At 42.7% G+C, this 18,248-nt stretch overlaps 1 protein-coding gene across 1 annotated transcript in view; it reads right to left on the reverse strand.

Moving 5' to 3' along the window:
• The window catches only part of LOC134467939 (katanin-interacting protein), a 60,537-nt gene that overhangs the window by 14,224 nt on the left and 28,065 nt on the right, over positions 1 to 18,248 (reverse strand). Inside the window, 13 exon segments of the mRNA XM_063221944.1 lie at positions 1,794 to 1,895; positions 3,725 to 3,864; positions 5,316 to 5,426; positions 6,004 to 6,068; positions 6,648 to 6,805; positions 7,075 to 7,240; positions 7,713 to 7,890; positions 9,004 to 9,079; positions 9,491 to 9,699; positions 10,168 to 10,387; positions 13,340 to 13,675; positions 14,257 to 14,294; positions 14,297 to 14,476. Coding sequence (XP_063078014.1) covers positions 1,794 to 1,895; positions 3,725 to 3,864; positions 5,316 to 5,426; positions 6,004 to 6,068; positions 6,648 to 6,805; positions 7,075 to 7,240; positions 7,713 to 7,890; positions 9,004 to 9,079; positions 9,491 to 9,699; positions 10,168 to 10,387; positions 13,340 to 13,675; positions 14,257 to 14,294; positions 14,297 to 14,476 — 1,979 coding nt within the window.

Consider the following 18,248-nt stretch of genomic DNA (forward strand, 5'->3'; position numbering starts at 1 on the left):
CGTCAGATCTTTTACAACGTGACAGGAATGTGTTGTGGATTTGCATGAATCAGATTTTTTTTTTTTTGGGACATGTTGCACTCTTATGTTTGTGACATTCTTACAACAACAATTTCCTTTTTGGGCTTTGCTTGACTAAACACTAAACTAGAAAAGACTTGTCTGTAAATCACAGGCACATGTTTTCAGTGTAGACTGTTGATCTTTGACATCTGTCCAAATGTGTTTTATGTAGAAATTCTTCCTGTTGTGTTTGTGATAGTGCCTGAAGGCTGTTGATGACCTTTTATGGCCATGTGGTATAAAAAGTGTGGTATTGCACAGAGCTGCACTGGTAAAACAAATCTGGCCAGGCAATTACAGCCAAAACCAATTAGCCAGGCATTGAGAGAGACAATGAGTGCGTTGCAATATGCGACCTTGCCTCCTCCACTTGCTTCTCGTCATGATGACATCACTGACAACAGCATTATATTTCAATATCTGCCGTAGTCTTTTTCTCATTTGCAATTGGGATGGTGAATGAAAAACAGTCCCTCAAAAGTTGTTGTGGCTAGGCTGACAGCTGGGAAACTTTATAGTTTTCTCCACGGAGGAGGGACCAGGAGGCGGGACGAGGAGACAAGCTCAAGTGGAGGAGGCAAGGTCGCATATTAAAACGCACTCCCTGAAGGGGGTGATGCCATTGTTTAGTCAGCTAACAGCAGGGCCAGATTAACATAGCCCGGGGCCCCTAGGCTAAAGGTTGTTGTGGGCCCCCCGGAAGGCAAATTTCACAAACGAAATTACATAGACAGTGTCATATTTACATGACAGGAATTAAGGATATCATGTTTGCCAGCTGTGTTGAGTTGTATTAACAAGATGTATAACTCAATATTGCATCTTTGCAATTTTGCTATTTTTGACTTTTGGCCAATCAGGGGGCCCCCTGGAAGGTGGGCGCCCCTAGGCTGCAGACATATCTAGCCTGTGCATTAATCCGGTCCTGCCCATCACAGGCTATTTTGACCACAACAGCCAAAATGAATATTATATCTGACTCAGAGGTCAGCAGTAGCGGCATGAGGACTCATACCACTCACTACATTGAGTGGAAAACCAGGCAAAAATCATCAGCAGTCCACCGGGCAAATGCCCTGTATGCCTTATGGCCAGTCCAGTCATGGTATTGCATCTCATGTGGCCCTGCTTTCTTCCATCACTGTTTTCCCTCTCTGGTTCTCTCTCTCTCCATCTCTCTCCCTCCCTCTCCCTCCTTTCCCAAGGGTAGTGAAACTGGCCCAAGGTCAACGTCTGAAGGAAAATAGCAGGCACTGCCAACTCCTGCTTCCTTAGCCAACCAGATGTGCATTTGTTATTGACATGATAACAAACAGCGGTTCCCATAAGGAGCAATATCTCAGGGACTTTAATTTTCTGTTTTACACATTCTTTCCTCCCAGGCTGATCCGGCTCCTTCATATAAAACCTGCATGTTGTGGCTCCCGCACAGAATATAAAGTAAGACCTTTCGGTTTGGACCCTCCAATAGACTCACCTCATTGCTGTGACACCCATGCACATGGTAACACATGGACAAGCTCTGCTTATAAACTACCAAAATGCCACAATGCTGTAAACGTGACTTAAGTGGTGTAGGCCTACAGAATTTTCTTTTTTATACCAAGCCAAATTACAATATTGCATTCAACCTACATTCCTTCCACAGTGTAACCATGAACAACATTCAGAGAGGAACAATAAAAAAACATGTTTTTTTTAATTAAATCAAATCAAGAGAGTGCTTGTACCCCAAACTCCTTGACTCCTCTCTGCGGTGTCTTGGAGTAGTTCCACAGCTTGATCATGGACACGGTCATGGGCTGATCAAAAATCACATACACCCGGTTCACCTGTGGGGACACATGCAAAACCATTACTACAAAATAGAAATGTATTTGTTAAAAAGAGTTGTCAAAAGCATGTACATGCACACACACATAGTAATAGCCATTACAATTTGATAAAGCCCTTCACCAAAAACAGCTGATTAAAATTAACACAGTACTCCTTAGGCAGTTATAGAAGTTAGGAGATAATTAGTGAAATTATTTGTCTACATTATTTGACTACTTATAAGTCTACAGCACACCGGTTCTGACAAAGTGGACAGCACTGCACTACCAACATTCGATTCCACTGTTTTCAACCCAAGCGCACGTGATGCACCGGTGCCAAAGTCTGCCAATGTTGGCTGTTGATTACTACAAATGACTAGAGGTCGACCGATACGGGTTTTTTAAAGGCCAATGTGATACCGATTTTTTTTTCATCACCCTTGGCCGATACCCGATTTCCGATACCCGATATTTGGGGCCGATATGGGTTAAAAAAAAAAAAAAGGTTAAAAAATGACAAATATTCCAGGTCTCAAGTTAAAAATAAACATTCCTTTAACATTATCAAATTGAGGTAAACACCCACTCTAACAATCAAGTAATGTCGAACAATCAAGTAATAAATAAAATAAAGTGCTTTTTAAAAAACCCGAATGACATGAAATAATAAATATTAAGAATCGGCCAAAACCACACTCCTATCGGCCGATACGATACACTTAAAAAAATGCAAATATCGGCCCGATATATATATATATCGGTCTATCCTTACAAATGACTATTATTCTATTCTTCTTCTATTCTTGTCTGGGTCACTTGTTGAACTCCATTGTTGAAGCCACCTGCTAATGTGCTGTGTGCTACAGCACACTATAGTGCACCACCTATGTGTGGGGAGTAGGGCTATAAATTAACTTTTTTCATCACCAGCCAAAATGGCTAGTAGATGTTTATCTTGCTAGCCAAACACACACTCACTAATGGGTCAAAGTGGCTGCTAAGTTTTCTTTTCTACCAGCCAAACTCAATTTTCACCAGCATTTGTCTGGTTGACCGGTGTCAATTTAAAGCCTTGGTGTGTGGGAAGCAATGCTTCACACTGCAGGTGAAACCAGTATCCACAAGCCTTTAGTTGTCAACATAAGAGGTTGAAGAACGATTTAAAATATGTGGTATCAGACATAGGCATGCACACAACGGATAGGGACGAGGTGGTGCTAAAGCACCTGCCCCTTTGCCCTCCTAGACAAAAAGTCCCATTTTTGAAAGTTATTTTTTGCTGGGTTTTTTTCCACCTTGTATAGTGGTCTTTGTTGACACGATCATCTAGAAATACTTGATGGCTAAAAGTGTGTGATGACAATGCCTCGCTATAATCCCTATATATAGTATAGTAAGGCAGCCTGAGCATCCACATGCCCCTCCAATACCTGCCCCCCAAACATGTCTGTGCATGCCACTGGTATCAGGCAATGCTGCATTAGCTTTTGATTCATGCCAGTGTGTCACTTTTAATTCATGTCACATTCATAACTCAAATCACTGTGTGCTTATAATAATAATGATGACGATAATAATAATAGCAATAATAATAGTAGTAATAATAATAATAGTAATAGTAATACTACTGCTAATAATAATAATAATAATAATAATAATAATAATAATAATAATAATAATAACTGTATTTGTGTAGCAAAATTCCAACACTTGCAGCTCAATATGCTTAATACATAGATTAACAGCAATATTAAATAATAATGAAATGAAGATTAAAAAAAAGAAAAAAAGAAGACAATGTGCACTTATGTGTTAAAACACGCAATGCATGTAGTACAGCTTACCAGTCCCGGCAGCACGGGAGCGAGCCACATGTGACGGCCATCGTGTGTGTTGTTTACTCCGTCCACCAGTTTATCCGGCGTGCGCACATCTCCACTCACGCTGTCCAGCACGTTCACACTGTCTGGAAACGCAGCAATGTCTGAAAGCCACCATTAAAGACAACAGAAGCAAATGTGCAACACAACTGTTTACAGCCCCACAGTAAGTGTCGCATATGTGAGATCTTTTCTGCACATTGTCCTCATTTAATATCAGAACAAGGATACATTTGTTTTCCCAAACTGTATCAGACACATCATAACTAATGCATAAAAATAAATAATGCATGCTTTTTAAAAATGTTCAATTCCTTTACTTTCTGAATAAAGCACTTGTGCATGAGTGGAAGAGATGCAGCAGGTGCCTGCCATTGATGAGCCACTGGTCTTAGTCAGATACTACTTCCTACCACAAGATGGCATCATTCCTCTGTGTATGCATTACAATGTGTACATGTCTGTGTGTACATGTCTCTGTGTGTGTGTGCGCGCATGTGTGTGTGTGTGTGCGCGCATGTGTGTGTGTGTGCGTGCCCATGTGTGTGTGTTTGTGTGTGTGTGTGTGTGCAAATGTACGTGTGCAACTGTCTACTTAAGCATGTTTTCAGCCTATGGATACAGTGTATTGAGACAGGTGGAGATAGTTACTGCTCTCTGTCTGTTGTACATTTCTTGTATATTGCTGTACTCTGTATTGACTAGAGATGCACCGAATCCTGATTTTTAGGATCCTGCCGGATACCGGATCCACTGCTTAAGATCCTGCCGGATCTGGAACCGGATACCGGATCCTACGAAAGGGTTGAAACACATGGCCTACTCGCACACGTGGGCCCTTTTTATTAAGTTGGCTCAAACTATTTTTTAGACTCATTGGCTTACTGCTACAATGCCTGCAACGGCCACTTTCAAAGGGCTTTCACTCCATGCAGCGATTGGGGTTGTGAAAGACTGACTGGAAAAGCCTAGGCTAGAGATGCACCAGATCCTGATTTTTAGGTAACCGCCGGATACCGGATCCACTGCTTAAGATCCTGCCAGACCCGGATCCTGTGAAAAACCCACAGGACCACAGGATAACCACATTATCCTGCATCTCTAGTATTGACTCCACAATCTGCACTTGCTTGTAAGTTGCTTTGGTTAAAAGCGTCTGCTAAATGTAATGTAATATATGTGTGCTAATGTGTAGAGGATACTGTTGTCGCTGAGTCTTGTAATGTAATGTAATGTATTTTAATGTAATGAAGGACAAGTCACTGAGGGGGATCTTCTTCTGTGGTTAAAAGTGTCTGCTAAATGTAATGTAATGTAATGTACTGTATTTTAATGTAATGAAGGTTGTCGCTGAGGGGGGTCTTGTAATGTATTTTAATGTAATGAAGGATACTGTTCTCACTGAGGGGGATCTTGTAATGCAATGACATGTAATGTATTGTGATGCAATGTAATGTATTTTAATGTAATGAAAGATACTGTTCTCACTGAGGGGGATCTTGTAATGCAATGTCATGAAATGTATTGTGATGTAATGTAATGTAATGAAGGATACTGTTGTCGCTGAGGGGGATCTTGTGGTCGTTGTGGTCGTAGAGCTCGATGCCGTTGAGGCCGATGTAGTAGGGGTCACCCCAGCTGGTCAGCAGCTGCAGCTGGAAGATGACTGAGGCAGCAGGGCTAAGGAAACACACACGACTGCAGAACAGACCATGACACAGCAGGATTGGGGAAACACACAAGACTGCAGAACAGACCATGACACAGCAGGATTGGGGAAACACACACGGCTGCAGAACAGACCATGACACAGCAGGATTGGGGAAACACACACGGCTGCAGAACAGACCATGACACAGCAGGATTGGGGAAACACACAAGACTGCAGAACAGACCATGACACAGCAGGATGAAGGAGACACACACGACATGAAAACAAGCCATGCCAGAAAAGGCTGAGGAACATTTCTAATCAGTTACTATTTATTATTATTTATATGTGGAATGAATGGTATGACATCTCAAAGTTGTGATGCGATAAATAGGCAGTTCAAGACGCTATGTTATCTTAAAGCCATGTTTTCTCACCTGCCCAGGGACCGCAGAAGGAAATGAGCTTTTAATCTATAATCTAGTGCACGTCATCTCTTTACTATAATTAATGTACTTTGCACATGGTCCCTGACTAAATAAACCAAATAAACTAACTAGCTCTGGTATGATGTCATGTTGGAAAAGGATACATCCACAGGGCATGAGAGGTGCTTCATAGTCCATACTGGCCTCTTCCCTCTGGCAAAGAGCCCCACTGCACAGGACAAAACAAGTTCATGCCATGCAAGTTTAATTGTTGTAGCCCCATAATGCGTGCCTTTCCACCAGTGGAACACTGCAATAGTCATTGAAAAGTGAACTACCATAGTACTACACTACTATGTGCACAGGGCCTTTGGTAATGCATTACAACTTGGTCATTGCCATTCTGGTAAAAGCAAATTTGTAACGTTGTGTCTTAACGGGTTATTGCTGTGTATATGTGTTCAGCATTAACCTATATGCCACAAAAAATAAAAAAACGGAGCAACAATTCTGTGGTTTAAGTGTTGCATACTGTATTTAAATGAACAAACAGTCTCTTCATTTTACAGTATGTAATTGTAGAGCCTTTAATCCCTGGAGACACGGCCTGTGTAATAAATTAGTTACCAGAATGCCAATGACCAAGTCGTAATGTATTACTAAATGCCCAGTGTACTGTCATAGTAGTGTGGTAGTTCAGTTTCTTCAGTGACTATTACAATGTCCCAGTGGTGGAACGGTGTGTGTTCATCAGGGGCTATCATTAAGCTACTTATTGATGATGTGACTGGACTGTATGTGTCAGTACCTGTGCGTCTGCGTGCTGTTGTCTGTGCTCTGCAGGTAGTCTATGAAGAGGATCTCCTGGGCGAAGTCGAAGTGGCAGTGGCCCGGCCCCTTCCTCACCAGAAAGCCTTCAGGTGGAGAGATCAACACGTCGTCCACACACACATGCATCACCTTCACCTGCGATGTGGATATGGTCATGTACAGTAGGTAAAAAATAGGAACTTGGGAGAGTTGTTGAATTAATTCATGACATTTGAGATTTTTAAAGTTACATCATGTTTTTATGTGCTTAAGGGGCTGAGATATTTAGGTTTTCAGAGGCTGACAGCCTTTAGCTTGGGCATTTAGCAGGTGTTTTTTGCAGGTAGTTTAGGCATCAATGGGTTAATATACTGTATATCAATATAAATATACATGTAGTATACGACCGTCTTCCCTGGCCTCACCCCTCTGTAGGTGTCTTCTGGCGACTTGTTGTAGTTCCACACCCTCAGGCCGGTCAGCGTGTGGGGCTCGGGTAGCGTGATGGTCATCCAGTGCTGGGCATCAGGGCTGAAGGGGACCAGCCACATGTGCTCATCATCCATAGTGATGTTCTGGCCGTCAATCAACCTGCAAGGGGAGAGTTTGGCATCAACATTACACTCTGCAAAAAAAGTCTGCGTCCATGTAGTACGTATGTTTAGTAGAATATTTTATGGTGGTGGTGTCTGTGTGTGTGTGTGTGTGTGTGTGTGTGTGTGTGTGTGTGTGTGTGTGTGTGTGTGTGTGTGTGTGTGTGTGTGTGTGTGTGTGTGTGCGCGCGTGTGTGTATGTGTGTGTGTATGAGTGGGAGGAATGTGTACATGTAAGACCATTGTAGAAATGGATTAAAGAAGAGGATGGTGCTACAAGAGTATCTCTTTTTATATAGACCGTAGTATTTACTGGTATACTGTACTGAGCTGCAACATCATTAAACAGTTAATTAAAGTTGTGAATGGAAAAGGTAGAATCAGACAGAAGCAGGAGCTATAATGAAAAGCAGCGGTGGGAGGAGAGCGATAGACAGGAGAGGACAGTAGAGGAGAGTAGGCTGACTGACTTGTCGAGTGTGCGGAGGTCGTTGTTGTGTCCGGGCAGCGTGTTGAGGTCTCGCGGGGAGGCGTCCAGCATGCTGAGCTCCAGGGGGATGCTCTGGCCCTCCTGCCCCACCACCTCCAGCCCCGTCAGGCCCAGGTAGTGCACATCACCCCACGTCTCCACCAGGCTCAGCTTTAGCACTGTACACAAACATACACACATGTACGCAAACACACACACACACACACACACACACACACACACACACACACACACACACACACACACACACACACACACACACACACACACACACACACGCAAGCACACGCAAGCACACGCAAGCACACGCAGAAGCACACGCACACACACACACACACACACACACACACACACACACACACACACACACACGTACACACACGTACACACACACACACACGTACAAACACACACACACACACACACACACACACACACACACACACACACACACACACACACACACACACACACACACAACACAACACACACACACACAGTTTATAACTTTTTAAAGTTGAGTTTTTTAAAAATCTTTTCTCTCTACTTCTCAATTTTATTTCTATAACCCATGTTCATCGTAACTGTTTAGGCTGCTGTCCAACAGCATTACGCACATATGATGTTGACATGACATTACATGAGTATCTGGAGGCTTTGGAGCGTAAATACCCTGCCACACATTGTATTTGGTGGCTATAGGACAACAAGGGAAGCCAGGCCATTTCTGACCATTTTAGAATGTGATTTCCAATAATTATTGTGACAGGCAGAGAAATGGAATTAAGGATAGAAAGCATAGTATGTCAAATTTCTGATGGTGTACGAGCCCGATCCAAATCAGATGTGTGCCAGATGTAACTGAAACATGATGGTCTGTGCTGTAATGGCTCGCCTAGCTCTAGTGTAGGGGTCAGAAACCTATTTCTCCAGGGTCATTTGCGGCCCTTGAGGCCATTTTATCCGGCCCCCGATGTAATTTTAATGTTATGCAGCTTCACATGAAATGTGACATATTTTGTAATGGAGTCTTGGAAAATACATTTGCAATACAACTAAGTTATATACAAAGGAACTAGAGAAGGTGGGGTCTGTTTTAAAGGTGACTGCCTTCAATATAGGCCTTAAGTGCAGGGGGAAATCCTGGTTTGTGTTCATAGTACGGCCCTCGGAGAACTTTTACGACCCTGGGATTAATTTGAAGTGGCCCCTCGAATGAAAAAGGTTCCCCACCCCTAGCTCTAGTGAGAGGAGTCGTGCAGTGCTCTCACCTTTCCCTGTGTAGACCCCTGGAGCGTGCTGGATGTCCGGACTGCTCTCAGAGCGCGGGCTCACTGTCAGGTCCAGCTACCCACAGCAGAGCAAAGACATTCATGTAAGATGACAGCTACTGCTCCCTGGAGTCATTCACATGTTCAGAATTCATACACAAACACACACACACTCTCACACACACACACACACACACACACACACACACGCGCACACACACACACACACACACACACACACACACGCACACACACACACACACACACACACACACACACACACACACACACACCAAAGTCTCTCTCCAGTTGCTTCTTCCCAGTAGATCTCCACTTGTCCTCTCTAAAACCAGCCTGGATATAGGGTCCTTCTCCCCCTCTCCAAACACACACGCACACGCACGCGCACGCACACACACACACACACACACACACACACACACACACACACACACACACACACACACACACACAGAGCCCTCCTTACCGGCTGCTCGTCCTCCCTAAATCCAGCCTGTGTGAATGGTCTCTCCTCCCCCTCCCCGTCAGCGGTGCGCGGCCTCTGTAGCTCCTCCTCCACCACCCCTGGCCCTGCCTCCTCCGCTCCGTCCACGAAGGTCTCATCGAAGCGGGACATGGCCTCCAAGATGGCGTCGTCCGTGGTGAACAGGATGGTGTCGCCAAACTGGTCCAGTCCTGATCACAAAAACGAAATGGAAAAACAAATAACCAGATAAAAAAGGTTTCACCCGAGCAAAAAAAATCCTGGTTGAAGGCAGACTTTTCTCTTCAACAGAATAAAATGGAAAAATAAAAATGAGGGCGAGATTTTTCGATACCGTCCCAGGTCATTTGCTGATCTTTCCCCACATCTCTCTCTCCCATTCATTTCCTGTCACTCCTTCACTGTCCTATCAATGAAGTCATGAAAGACAAAGAAAATATCATAAAAAAACGGGTGGCTAGGCCCTGACATGGCCAAACGGTAGGGCACTCGTCTGCCATGCGGCCGACCTGGGTTCGATTCCCAGTTCGGGTCATTTGCAGACCCCACCCTATCTCTCTCCCCATTCGCTTCCTGTCTACTCTGGTACTAACCTGTCATCAATAAAGTAAAAAAAGAGCCCCCCCCCCAAAAAATAACCCCAAAATACGGGTGGCTACCTCCAGACAGGGTGCCCGAGGCCTTGGCGATCTCTCCCCTGAAGATGCACTTCCCGTCCAGGCTCATCTCCACCTCGCGCGCCCCCCTGAAGGAGTGGATGCGCGACTTGTTGTAGTTCCAGACGCGCACCATGGCCAGGCGGTGCGGGCGGCCCAGCTCCAGCTCGATGACGTGGCGCCGGCCCGGCGTGAAGGGAGCCAGCCACAGGTGCATGCAGTCCTGGAATACATTTGGGTTTTACTACTAATTATACATATTCAAGACTTCAAATCCAGTATAATAGTTGAAGTTTAGAGGCAAGATTCATTTGGTCAGGGAGGGAAATAAAGAGACAAAAGGCCCCAGGCCTTCTCCCAATGTTTCTCTCTCTCCCTCCCTAAAGAGATGTTACAAGCTAGCCTGATTATCACTGACTTTCAAATCTCTTTGAGACTTGGCCTGACCAAGACCATAACAATTATCGTATCCCATATGGCATGGTTGACCCGCCATAGGTTTGCTACTGGTTGACTGGTGTCCGACAAAGTGGGTGGAGTTCCCATTTTTTCGGGAGTTCAGAAATTATATTTACATCGCTCTTCATTTCATTTACTTAAACTCGAAGAATCATTGAGGGCCCAGCCCTCATTTACAATGATGTCGAGTAAAACAAACAATTACACATATAAAATCATATATAAACAACATACACAATACACCATAAATCATATAAGAGGTAAGAATTAAGACAAACTATGAATTAAAACTTATGAGTTAAAACAAGTACAAGTATGTGATAAAAAACTTCCCAGTGTAACTTTAAAATGTTCTAATGGCACAAAGGCTTGAAGACCCATCCTTTGTTGTAATGTATTCCAAACTGAAGGTCCACAGACACTAAAAGCCGTTTTACCCAGTTCAGTGCGGGCATAAGGGACCTCCAGTAAAAAATTGCTGCTGCGGGTTTGGTATGGGTTGGAGTGCCAAACTAAAAGAGATGAAATATAAAATGGGAGTTTGCCAGTGAGGGCCTTATAAATAAAAATAAAATAATGCATGTCCCTTCTGTGAGAAAGTGGAGCCCACCCAACTTTATCATATAACAGGCAATGATGAGTACTATATGGATCCCCAGTAATAAAACGAAGAGCTGAATGATAGACAGTGTCAAGTGCCTTCAGATTAGAGAGTGGTGCATGTCTGTAAATAACATCACCATAGTCAAGGGAAGACAGAAAAGTAGCTTCAATTAACTTTTTTCTGCAGAAAACAGGAAAGTGATATTTATTTCTGTGCAGGAAAGATAGCTTTTGTCTGAGCGTAGTGACAAGACAGTCAGTATGTTTCTTGAATGTGAACTTGTCATCTAGCCAGATTCCCAGGTACTTATAATGTGATACTCTCTCAATAACATGCTTAGATCGAGTAAAGACCATACATTTAGTCTTGCTTACATTAAGTAGAAGCTTAAGACCAATTAAGGCATTTTGTAGGATATCAAAAGACTGCTGCAATTTCTCCAAGGCTAGCTGTACAGAATCTGCAACACAATACAAAATTGTATCATCTGCATATAGATGAATAGAGCAGTTGGAAAGGAGAGAAAGTATGCTATTTATGTACATGGTGAAGAGTACCGGACCTAATACTGAACCTTGTGGGACCCCCTTGGTTATTAGCAGGGGGTCAGATTGAGTATTACCCAATTTTACAGTATGGTGTCTGTTTGAAAGGTAGCTCTGGAACCATTTACAGGCACTTGCACTAAAACCAATACCAGGCAGAATTTGTAGAAGCAGAGAATGGTCCACGGTGTCAAATGCTTTGGATAAGTCCACAAAGATGGCAGCACAATGTTTTTTCTTGTCAAGAGAAGTGATAATATCATCCATTACTTTAGTAGCAGCAGTAACTGTACTATGTTTAGGCCTAAATCCTGATTGGAGAGGGCTCAAAATATTATTGGTATTTAGAAATTCTTTGAGCTGATCATTTACCAACTTCTCTAGTATTTTTGAGAGACACGGTAGCTTGGATATTGGTCGATAGTTGTTAGGGTCAGTCTTATCACCCCCCTTGTGCAACGGGGTAATGTGTGCAAATTTCCATAGTGTAGGGACAACTCCAGTGGAAATAGAAAAATTGAAAATGTGCAATAATGGCTCTGCTATTATATATGCCGCAGTGCGAAGAAAAAGAGGATCTAGGTGGTCTTCTCCAGTGGATTTGCGACTATCAATTGCTAATAAAGCAGATAGCACTGTATGCTTAGACACAGGATGAAGCCTGAATTCCAGATCATCGTCTCTGACATTGTCTCTGATACACATATCATGTCCAGCCCTAGGTATAAAGGAATGATTATTGCTATTGTCAAAACTTTGACTGGCTAAAGAAAAATGTTTGTTAAGAGCACTGCAAATGTCTGATTTGTCTTGTAGTAGACAATCATCAAACTTCATTGAAGAAGGCATAGGTGTAACAGATTTATTGTTTTTGCTCTCAGTCTGACTAGAAGCAACACAGAAGGTGTTGCGTCACTAGAAGGGTGTGGTCTGGCTAGTTACAAGCAGGACAGGTACAGGAGAGAAGGGCCGTAGTACAAAGCTAGTCTGTAAGTTTAAACAGCGCTCACAGGAAGTGAGGTCAAATTGAATGGTGTCACATACAGTACAGTTGTAATGTTATCCAATAGCAATCAACACTAGTGATTCAAAAGTATCCCCTATGGAGGCCTACAGGCAAATGCACCTTTGTTACCTCTTTTACAAACTAAGAGAGAGTTGTCCAACCAAGGATAAAACAATGTATGGACATCAAAATGTTATGTCTGAGATTGGGGCAATATTCAGATTCTAGGCCCCACCGTGGCTCTAATGGTGGGGCACTGGGCTGCTACACCGGCAGTCCCAGACTCGATTCCAGCCCGGGTGCTATGCCAATCCTTCCCCATATCTCTCTCCCATTTATTTCCCGTCTCTCCTTCACTGTCCTGTAATACATACTGTACAGGGCTCTAAATTTGTTAACTTTTTTCATCACCAGCCAAAATGGCTTGTAGATGTTAATCTTACGAGCCAAACGCACACTCACTAATGGGTCAAAGTGGCTAGTAATTTGGTATTTTCTACCAGCCAAACTGAAATTTCACCAGCATCTGGCCGGTATATATAAACACTCATATTCCCTCACCTGCGTGCGGTTCACCCCGTCGATCAGGTTGGCCACCACGCGCGGGTCCTTGCCGTACGCTGGCAGCACGTTGATGTCGGGCGGGTTGGCGCTGATCCGCGCCGGCCTGACGGGCTCGCCGGTGGCGCTGAAGACCTCCAGGCCGTTGAGGCCCACGTAGTGGCGGTCGCCCCAGGTGGACAGGATGCTGATGACCAGCGTCTGGCCCTGCGGCAGCACCGGGATCTCAAAGTCCTCCTCGTCGCGCAGGTCGTCACGGGGCTCGTCCTCTAGCTCGTTGTCTGGCGTCGGGGTGACAGGCGGGGGGCTGAGGGTGGCCGAGGGCCGGCGGCTGGACTGCTGCTGGTTAGTGCTGGGCGATAGGGAAAAAAAACGTATATCACGATATGGATAATTACCACGATATACCACAATTACATTTTTCAATTATTTTTATTTCGTCTTTATTGTGACGCAAAACCATGTTTCTCTCAAATTAATCTCTTTATTCTTATTTTTACTGTCATATGAACTTATAGCATGCATAGTGACAACACGGAATGTTATTAACTTATATTCAATTGTATATTAGCTGTATTAATGGATTGAATTAGATCATCATGATAGAATTGATAGAGGAGAAAGGGCACGATAGATAATTTTCCATTACGATAACCATATAGATCATAATAATAATAATAGTAATAACTGTATTTGTATAACACAATTTCATACAAGGCATGCAGCTCAAAGTGCTTAACAAATGGATAAACAATGTTAAAAAATAATGGAGTGATGTAGAAAAGATAGAAAGAAGCAAGAAAGGAAAAGCAAAAAGACAAGAGAGGAAACTAGACAAAATAGAAGAAAATAAGTACACATATAATAAATATATACATGTAAACAAAAATGAAATGATGAAATGAATATCGGCCTACTGGTGGTGGTGCTGCGTTTGCTGCTGGTGCTGCTGGGTATTCTGGCGCTGTAGGAACTCGTCGAAGATGTCGCCCTCGTACGCCATGTTGGAGATGCGGCCGCGCTGGCTCTGGTTGAACTTGGTGAGCGAGTCCCAGGACTCCATGAGCGAGTCCTCCTGCTCGCTGTGCCACGGGGGCCGCTGACGCCGACTGGAGCCTGTGACCGATGGACCCAGCCCTGAAACAGGAACGGAGAGGTGTGATAAGATACTGGATGAGTTAGGGGTGTAAATAATAAGCGAAATGTACTATCGCAATATATCGCAATATAATCTGAGGATTGAATCGAATCGCATCGCATCATGAGGCATTCTTAAGTATCGAAAATAATAGAATTGCTGGCCCCTGCCCAATGCCCTAGCTCCATTAGAAAAGGAAAAGTAATTGATAAAAACAGAAACAGAAACAGAGAAGTGCAATACTCATAAGGTATGGTGTGTATATAAGATGACCGATGTCAACGTCAGCCTCTGACTATCAATCTAGAGCCAATCTTCTGTATGTATTTCTCTGGCTTGTGTCCTTAACGGAGGCGAAACAGGCCTAATCAAAGAAAGCTTTTCTGATTAAAAAAAAGGCAAATTAATTGGTCAGAACAAAATGTCCTTGACTAATACCAAGAAGTAATGACTTGCCTCTATCATCACTGCTGTGGCTCAGCTTATTTCTATGGCTATTGGGTGTCTGAGATTGTATTATGATGAGCTATTTAAGGATTCATGATCTTTTTTCCCCTTTCTTTTCCTTTCTTTTCTCTCCAGAGTGTCAACCAGGTTTCCACTCAGCACATGTTGCCTGTTCTCCACCTGAGGCACACGCACACACACACACACACACGCACACACACGCACACACACACACACACACACACACACACACACACACACACACACGCACACACACACACACACACACACACACACACACACACGCTCTGACACTCTGGAGCTCTTTTGATCTGTGGAACGGTAGGCTCTACTTAAAGGAACAGTCCACCCTTTTTTGATTTTCACATATTTGCAGTATTTCCCAGCATTATTCATGAATGTGCATATCATTTTTGTCTGTGTGTTTCCATTTCCTAGTTTAACAGTATAGCCAAAATAAGCGTAGCAATGCAAGTCTATGGGGCAAACAAAACATCATCAAATGTACTTATAAAGTACTTTAAAATGAATGTACAATTCACCAGAGTGCAAAACAGCTATTTAATCCTGTCCTGTGATCACTTGTGGCTTGATGCTAATGCCCCTATTCACTTTCAGTGATTATGCTAAGATATGCTAATAATTCTGATCCAATAAATCTAAGTACTGAAAAAACTGAGAAGAAAATGATATGCACATTCATGAATAATGCTTGGAAATACTGCAAATATGTGAAAATCTAAAAAAGGGTGGACTGTGTAAGTTTGTTATATATTCTTGCTTACTTCTCGCACATATGGGGCATACTATGGCAGAACATACTATGTGTGTGCATTTTGGAGAAAAAAAACAACAACCAGAGTTACAATGTCTTAGTGGAGCAAGCAGCAAACTACAACAAACCACAACTTTCAAATCTTCCCAAAACTATTCATAGTTTGGGATGATATGATAATGAACTTTGGATGAAACAACCCTTACCTAAAAGGTAACGTTTACCGGTAAGGTAAGCGTACCCATTAAGCCCACCAAAATCTAAATTTCTTTATTTTTCAATCATCTTCAAATATTTTTTTTGTGAAATATTTTGTTAAATAGTAAGATTTACCTCTCTTCTCAATGTTTGTCACTGAGTTGATGGATATTTCAAAGTACAATATGAAGATTTTTTACGAGAAAAGTGAAAAGTCTGACTGGGCTTAAATGGTACCATTGGTACCATTTAAGCCCACTTGTGTTCCAAATAAGCTCATATAGTTATTTCTCTATCAAAATACCTGGTGAGGTGTGTGAATTGAGTTTAAACAGTGGAGCCTACATGGCATAAATGGTTTCAGACCAAAAATGTAAGATTTGCTAAAAAAATAGTGCATAAAACCTAATTAAATATTACGGCATCTCTTACTTCATATACTTCATAAAATTCTTCATCCAAGCAGAGAAATTTATTTTTTCTTATTGATTATTGTTAGTTCATTACATTACGCCTTTTAAACCAACAACTTGGGATTGTACAGCACTTTTTATGTCCCTCAAAGGCATTTTTCATAAGAATGCATGCAAACTTGCATGCATTTCAATGGGGTGTACTATTTAAGCCCACCTTGTACCCATTAAGCCCGCCTATACAAAAAGCTATTTTATGGAAATAATCAACTCCACAAAACATTTCATGATGCATTTCTTTAAAGACCAATGCCAAACAAACTGGAATATGCTTAGAATTCATACCTAACCACCTTAAGTCTTACGGTATAGTAAGATAAAGATGGTGTGTGGTTGTATCAAGAAAATATCGGCGTGTGCTCGCTCATAAAACACATCTTTCCATTTGAAGGGAAATGCTATAATTTAGTAAAACACTGCATGTATATATATAAAAATCATTACATTTACCTCTTAGTTTACTAAATATGAAAGTATTTTCAAAACATTTGACTTAAACTAGCTGATATTCTATGATATCTGACATGTCCCAAAACAGCAAAGTTTTGAGGCAACTTCTTGTCAGTAGTCCTGAGACTGGATTCACTTGGACGGGAATAACTCGACGATAAAAAATGTGATTTGTTTGCAATAAAAAACATTTTGTCAGTTACTAAACCCTTTAATTGGATAGGGTGATGAACAACAAAATTCACCTTTTCCCTTTCTTTAAATTGACCTCAAAGTTGAAAGTGGGCTTAAAGGGTACATGGGCTTAATGGGTACGCTTACCTTAATCGTTTTCATGAGCAAATGGCTGCACCTTTGTGCAGCCAATGCCTGCAAGTCCTTACATACGTCTTAACAATCGCAACAAGCAGGATTGTCTAACGGCCAAATCATGTGGGATAAGAAAATCTGAAGACAGACATGATGACCCTGATCATGTTTTTAATCGACTACTGGCACTCATTGAAAATCAGTGTTGATTTTCAGGTAGACATCCAAGGAAATCACCTTAGTCACCCCTTGAAGGCTTAACACACTTTTGTAATCAACATGTGTGTCACTGTGTCGGCTGTCAATTTATAGACCTGAACCACTTGGCCTGGCAGTAGCTACAGCACGTTAGAGGGGCTTGTTGCCACCACAGTGGGTTTACATACAGTGTCCAATCTCGCCCTCCAACCCGTGCCTGCAGTTCACCTAGGGAGCGCTGTCGAGACAGCAGAGGCCATAAGGCTGGCGCTAATAACTGACAATTGTGCTCGCTGTCGGCTGAAACTTGACAATATTACTGTAAGTTCTGAGAAACCAATGTGAATTTCAATGAAATGTATAATAACATGGGAGTTATGTCTTTCTGATTTCTTACAGCTTTGGTATTTATGAGTCAGGCTCCGCTAGCATCTTGCTAACAGAATTGCTTTACGGCAGTCGTGATCACAGCAACGCAGCCGGCCGACCAATCCAAACGCAGTGTGTGAAGCCACTTGTGACGTCATATTGACAATAAAGACGTATTTTACAAAGATCCAGCGAGTTTAAACATTCAAACTAACTGCTGTTAGAAAGGATAATTTATCCTGCCTTTGGTGAAAATAAAATGAAACGATGATACCAGTTCTCTCCCAAAGTAATGGCAGCATCTGTGGTTGAGCTCCATGGGACCCCATTCAGTCTAACAGCCTCTGCGCTCCTTGGCGCTCCTCTGCGCTGTCTGGATGGTGCCACTTAGTTGACAGTACCACCCGGAAAAAGTCGCCTATCTCGTACTACCCATAGACCCTCTCTGTTGTCACTCTCTGCAAGTGACCCGCAGGCAGGGTTTAAGATCATTTCCAGCCAAAAAAAAAAATGCTAAAAAAACGCCTGGAG

Source organism: Engraulis encrasicolus, chromosome 17 (genome assembly GCF_034702125.1).
Source record: "Engraulis encrasicolus isolate BLACKSEA-1 chromosome 17, IST_EnEncr_1.0, whole genome shotgun sequence".
Taxonomy (NCBI): domain Eukaryota; kingdom Metazoa; phylum Chordata; class Actinopteri; order Clupeiformes; family Engraulidae; genus Engraulis; species Engraulis encrasicolus.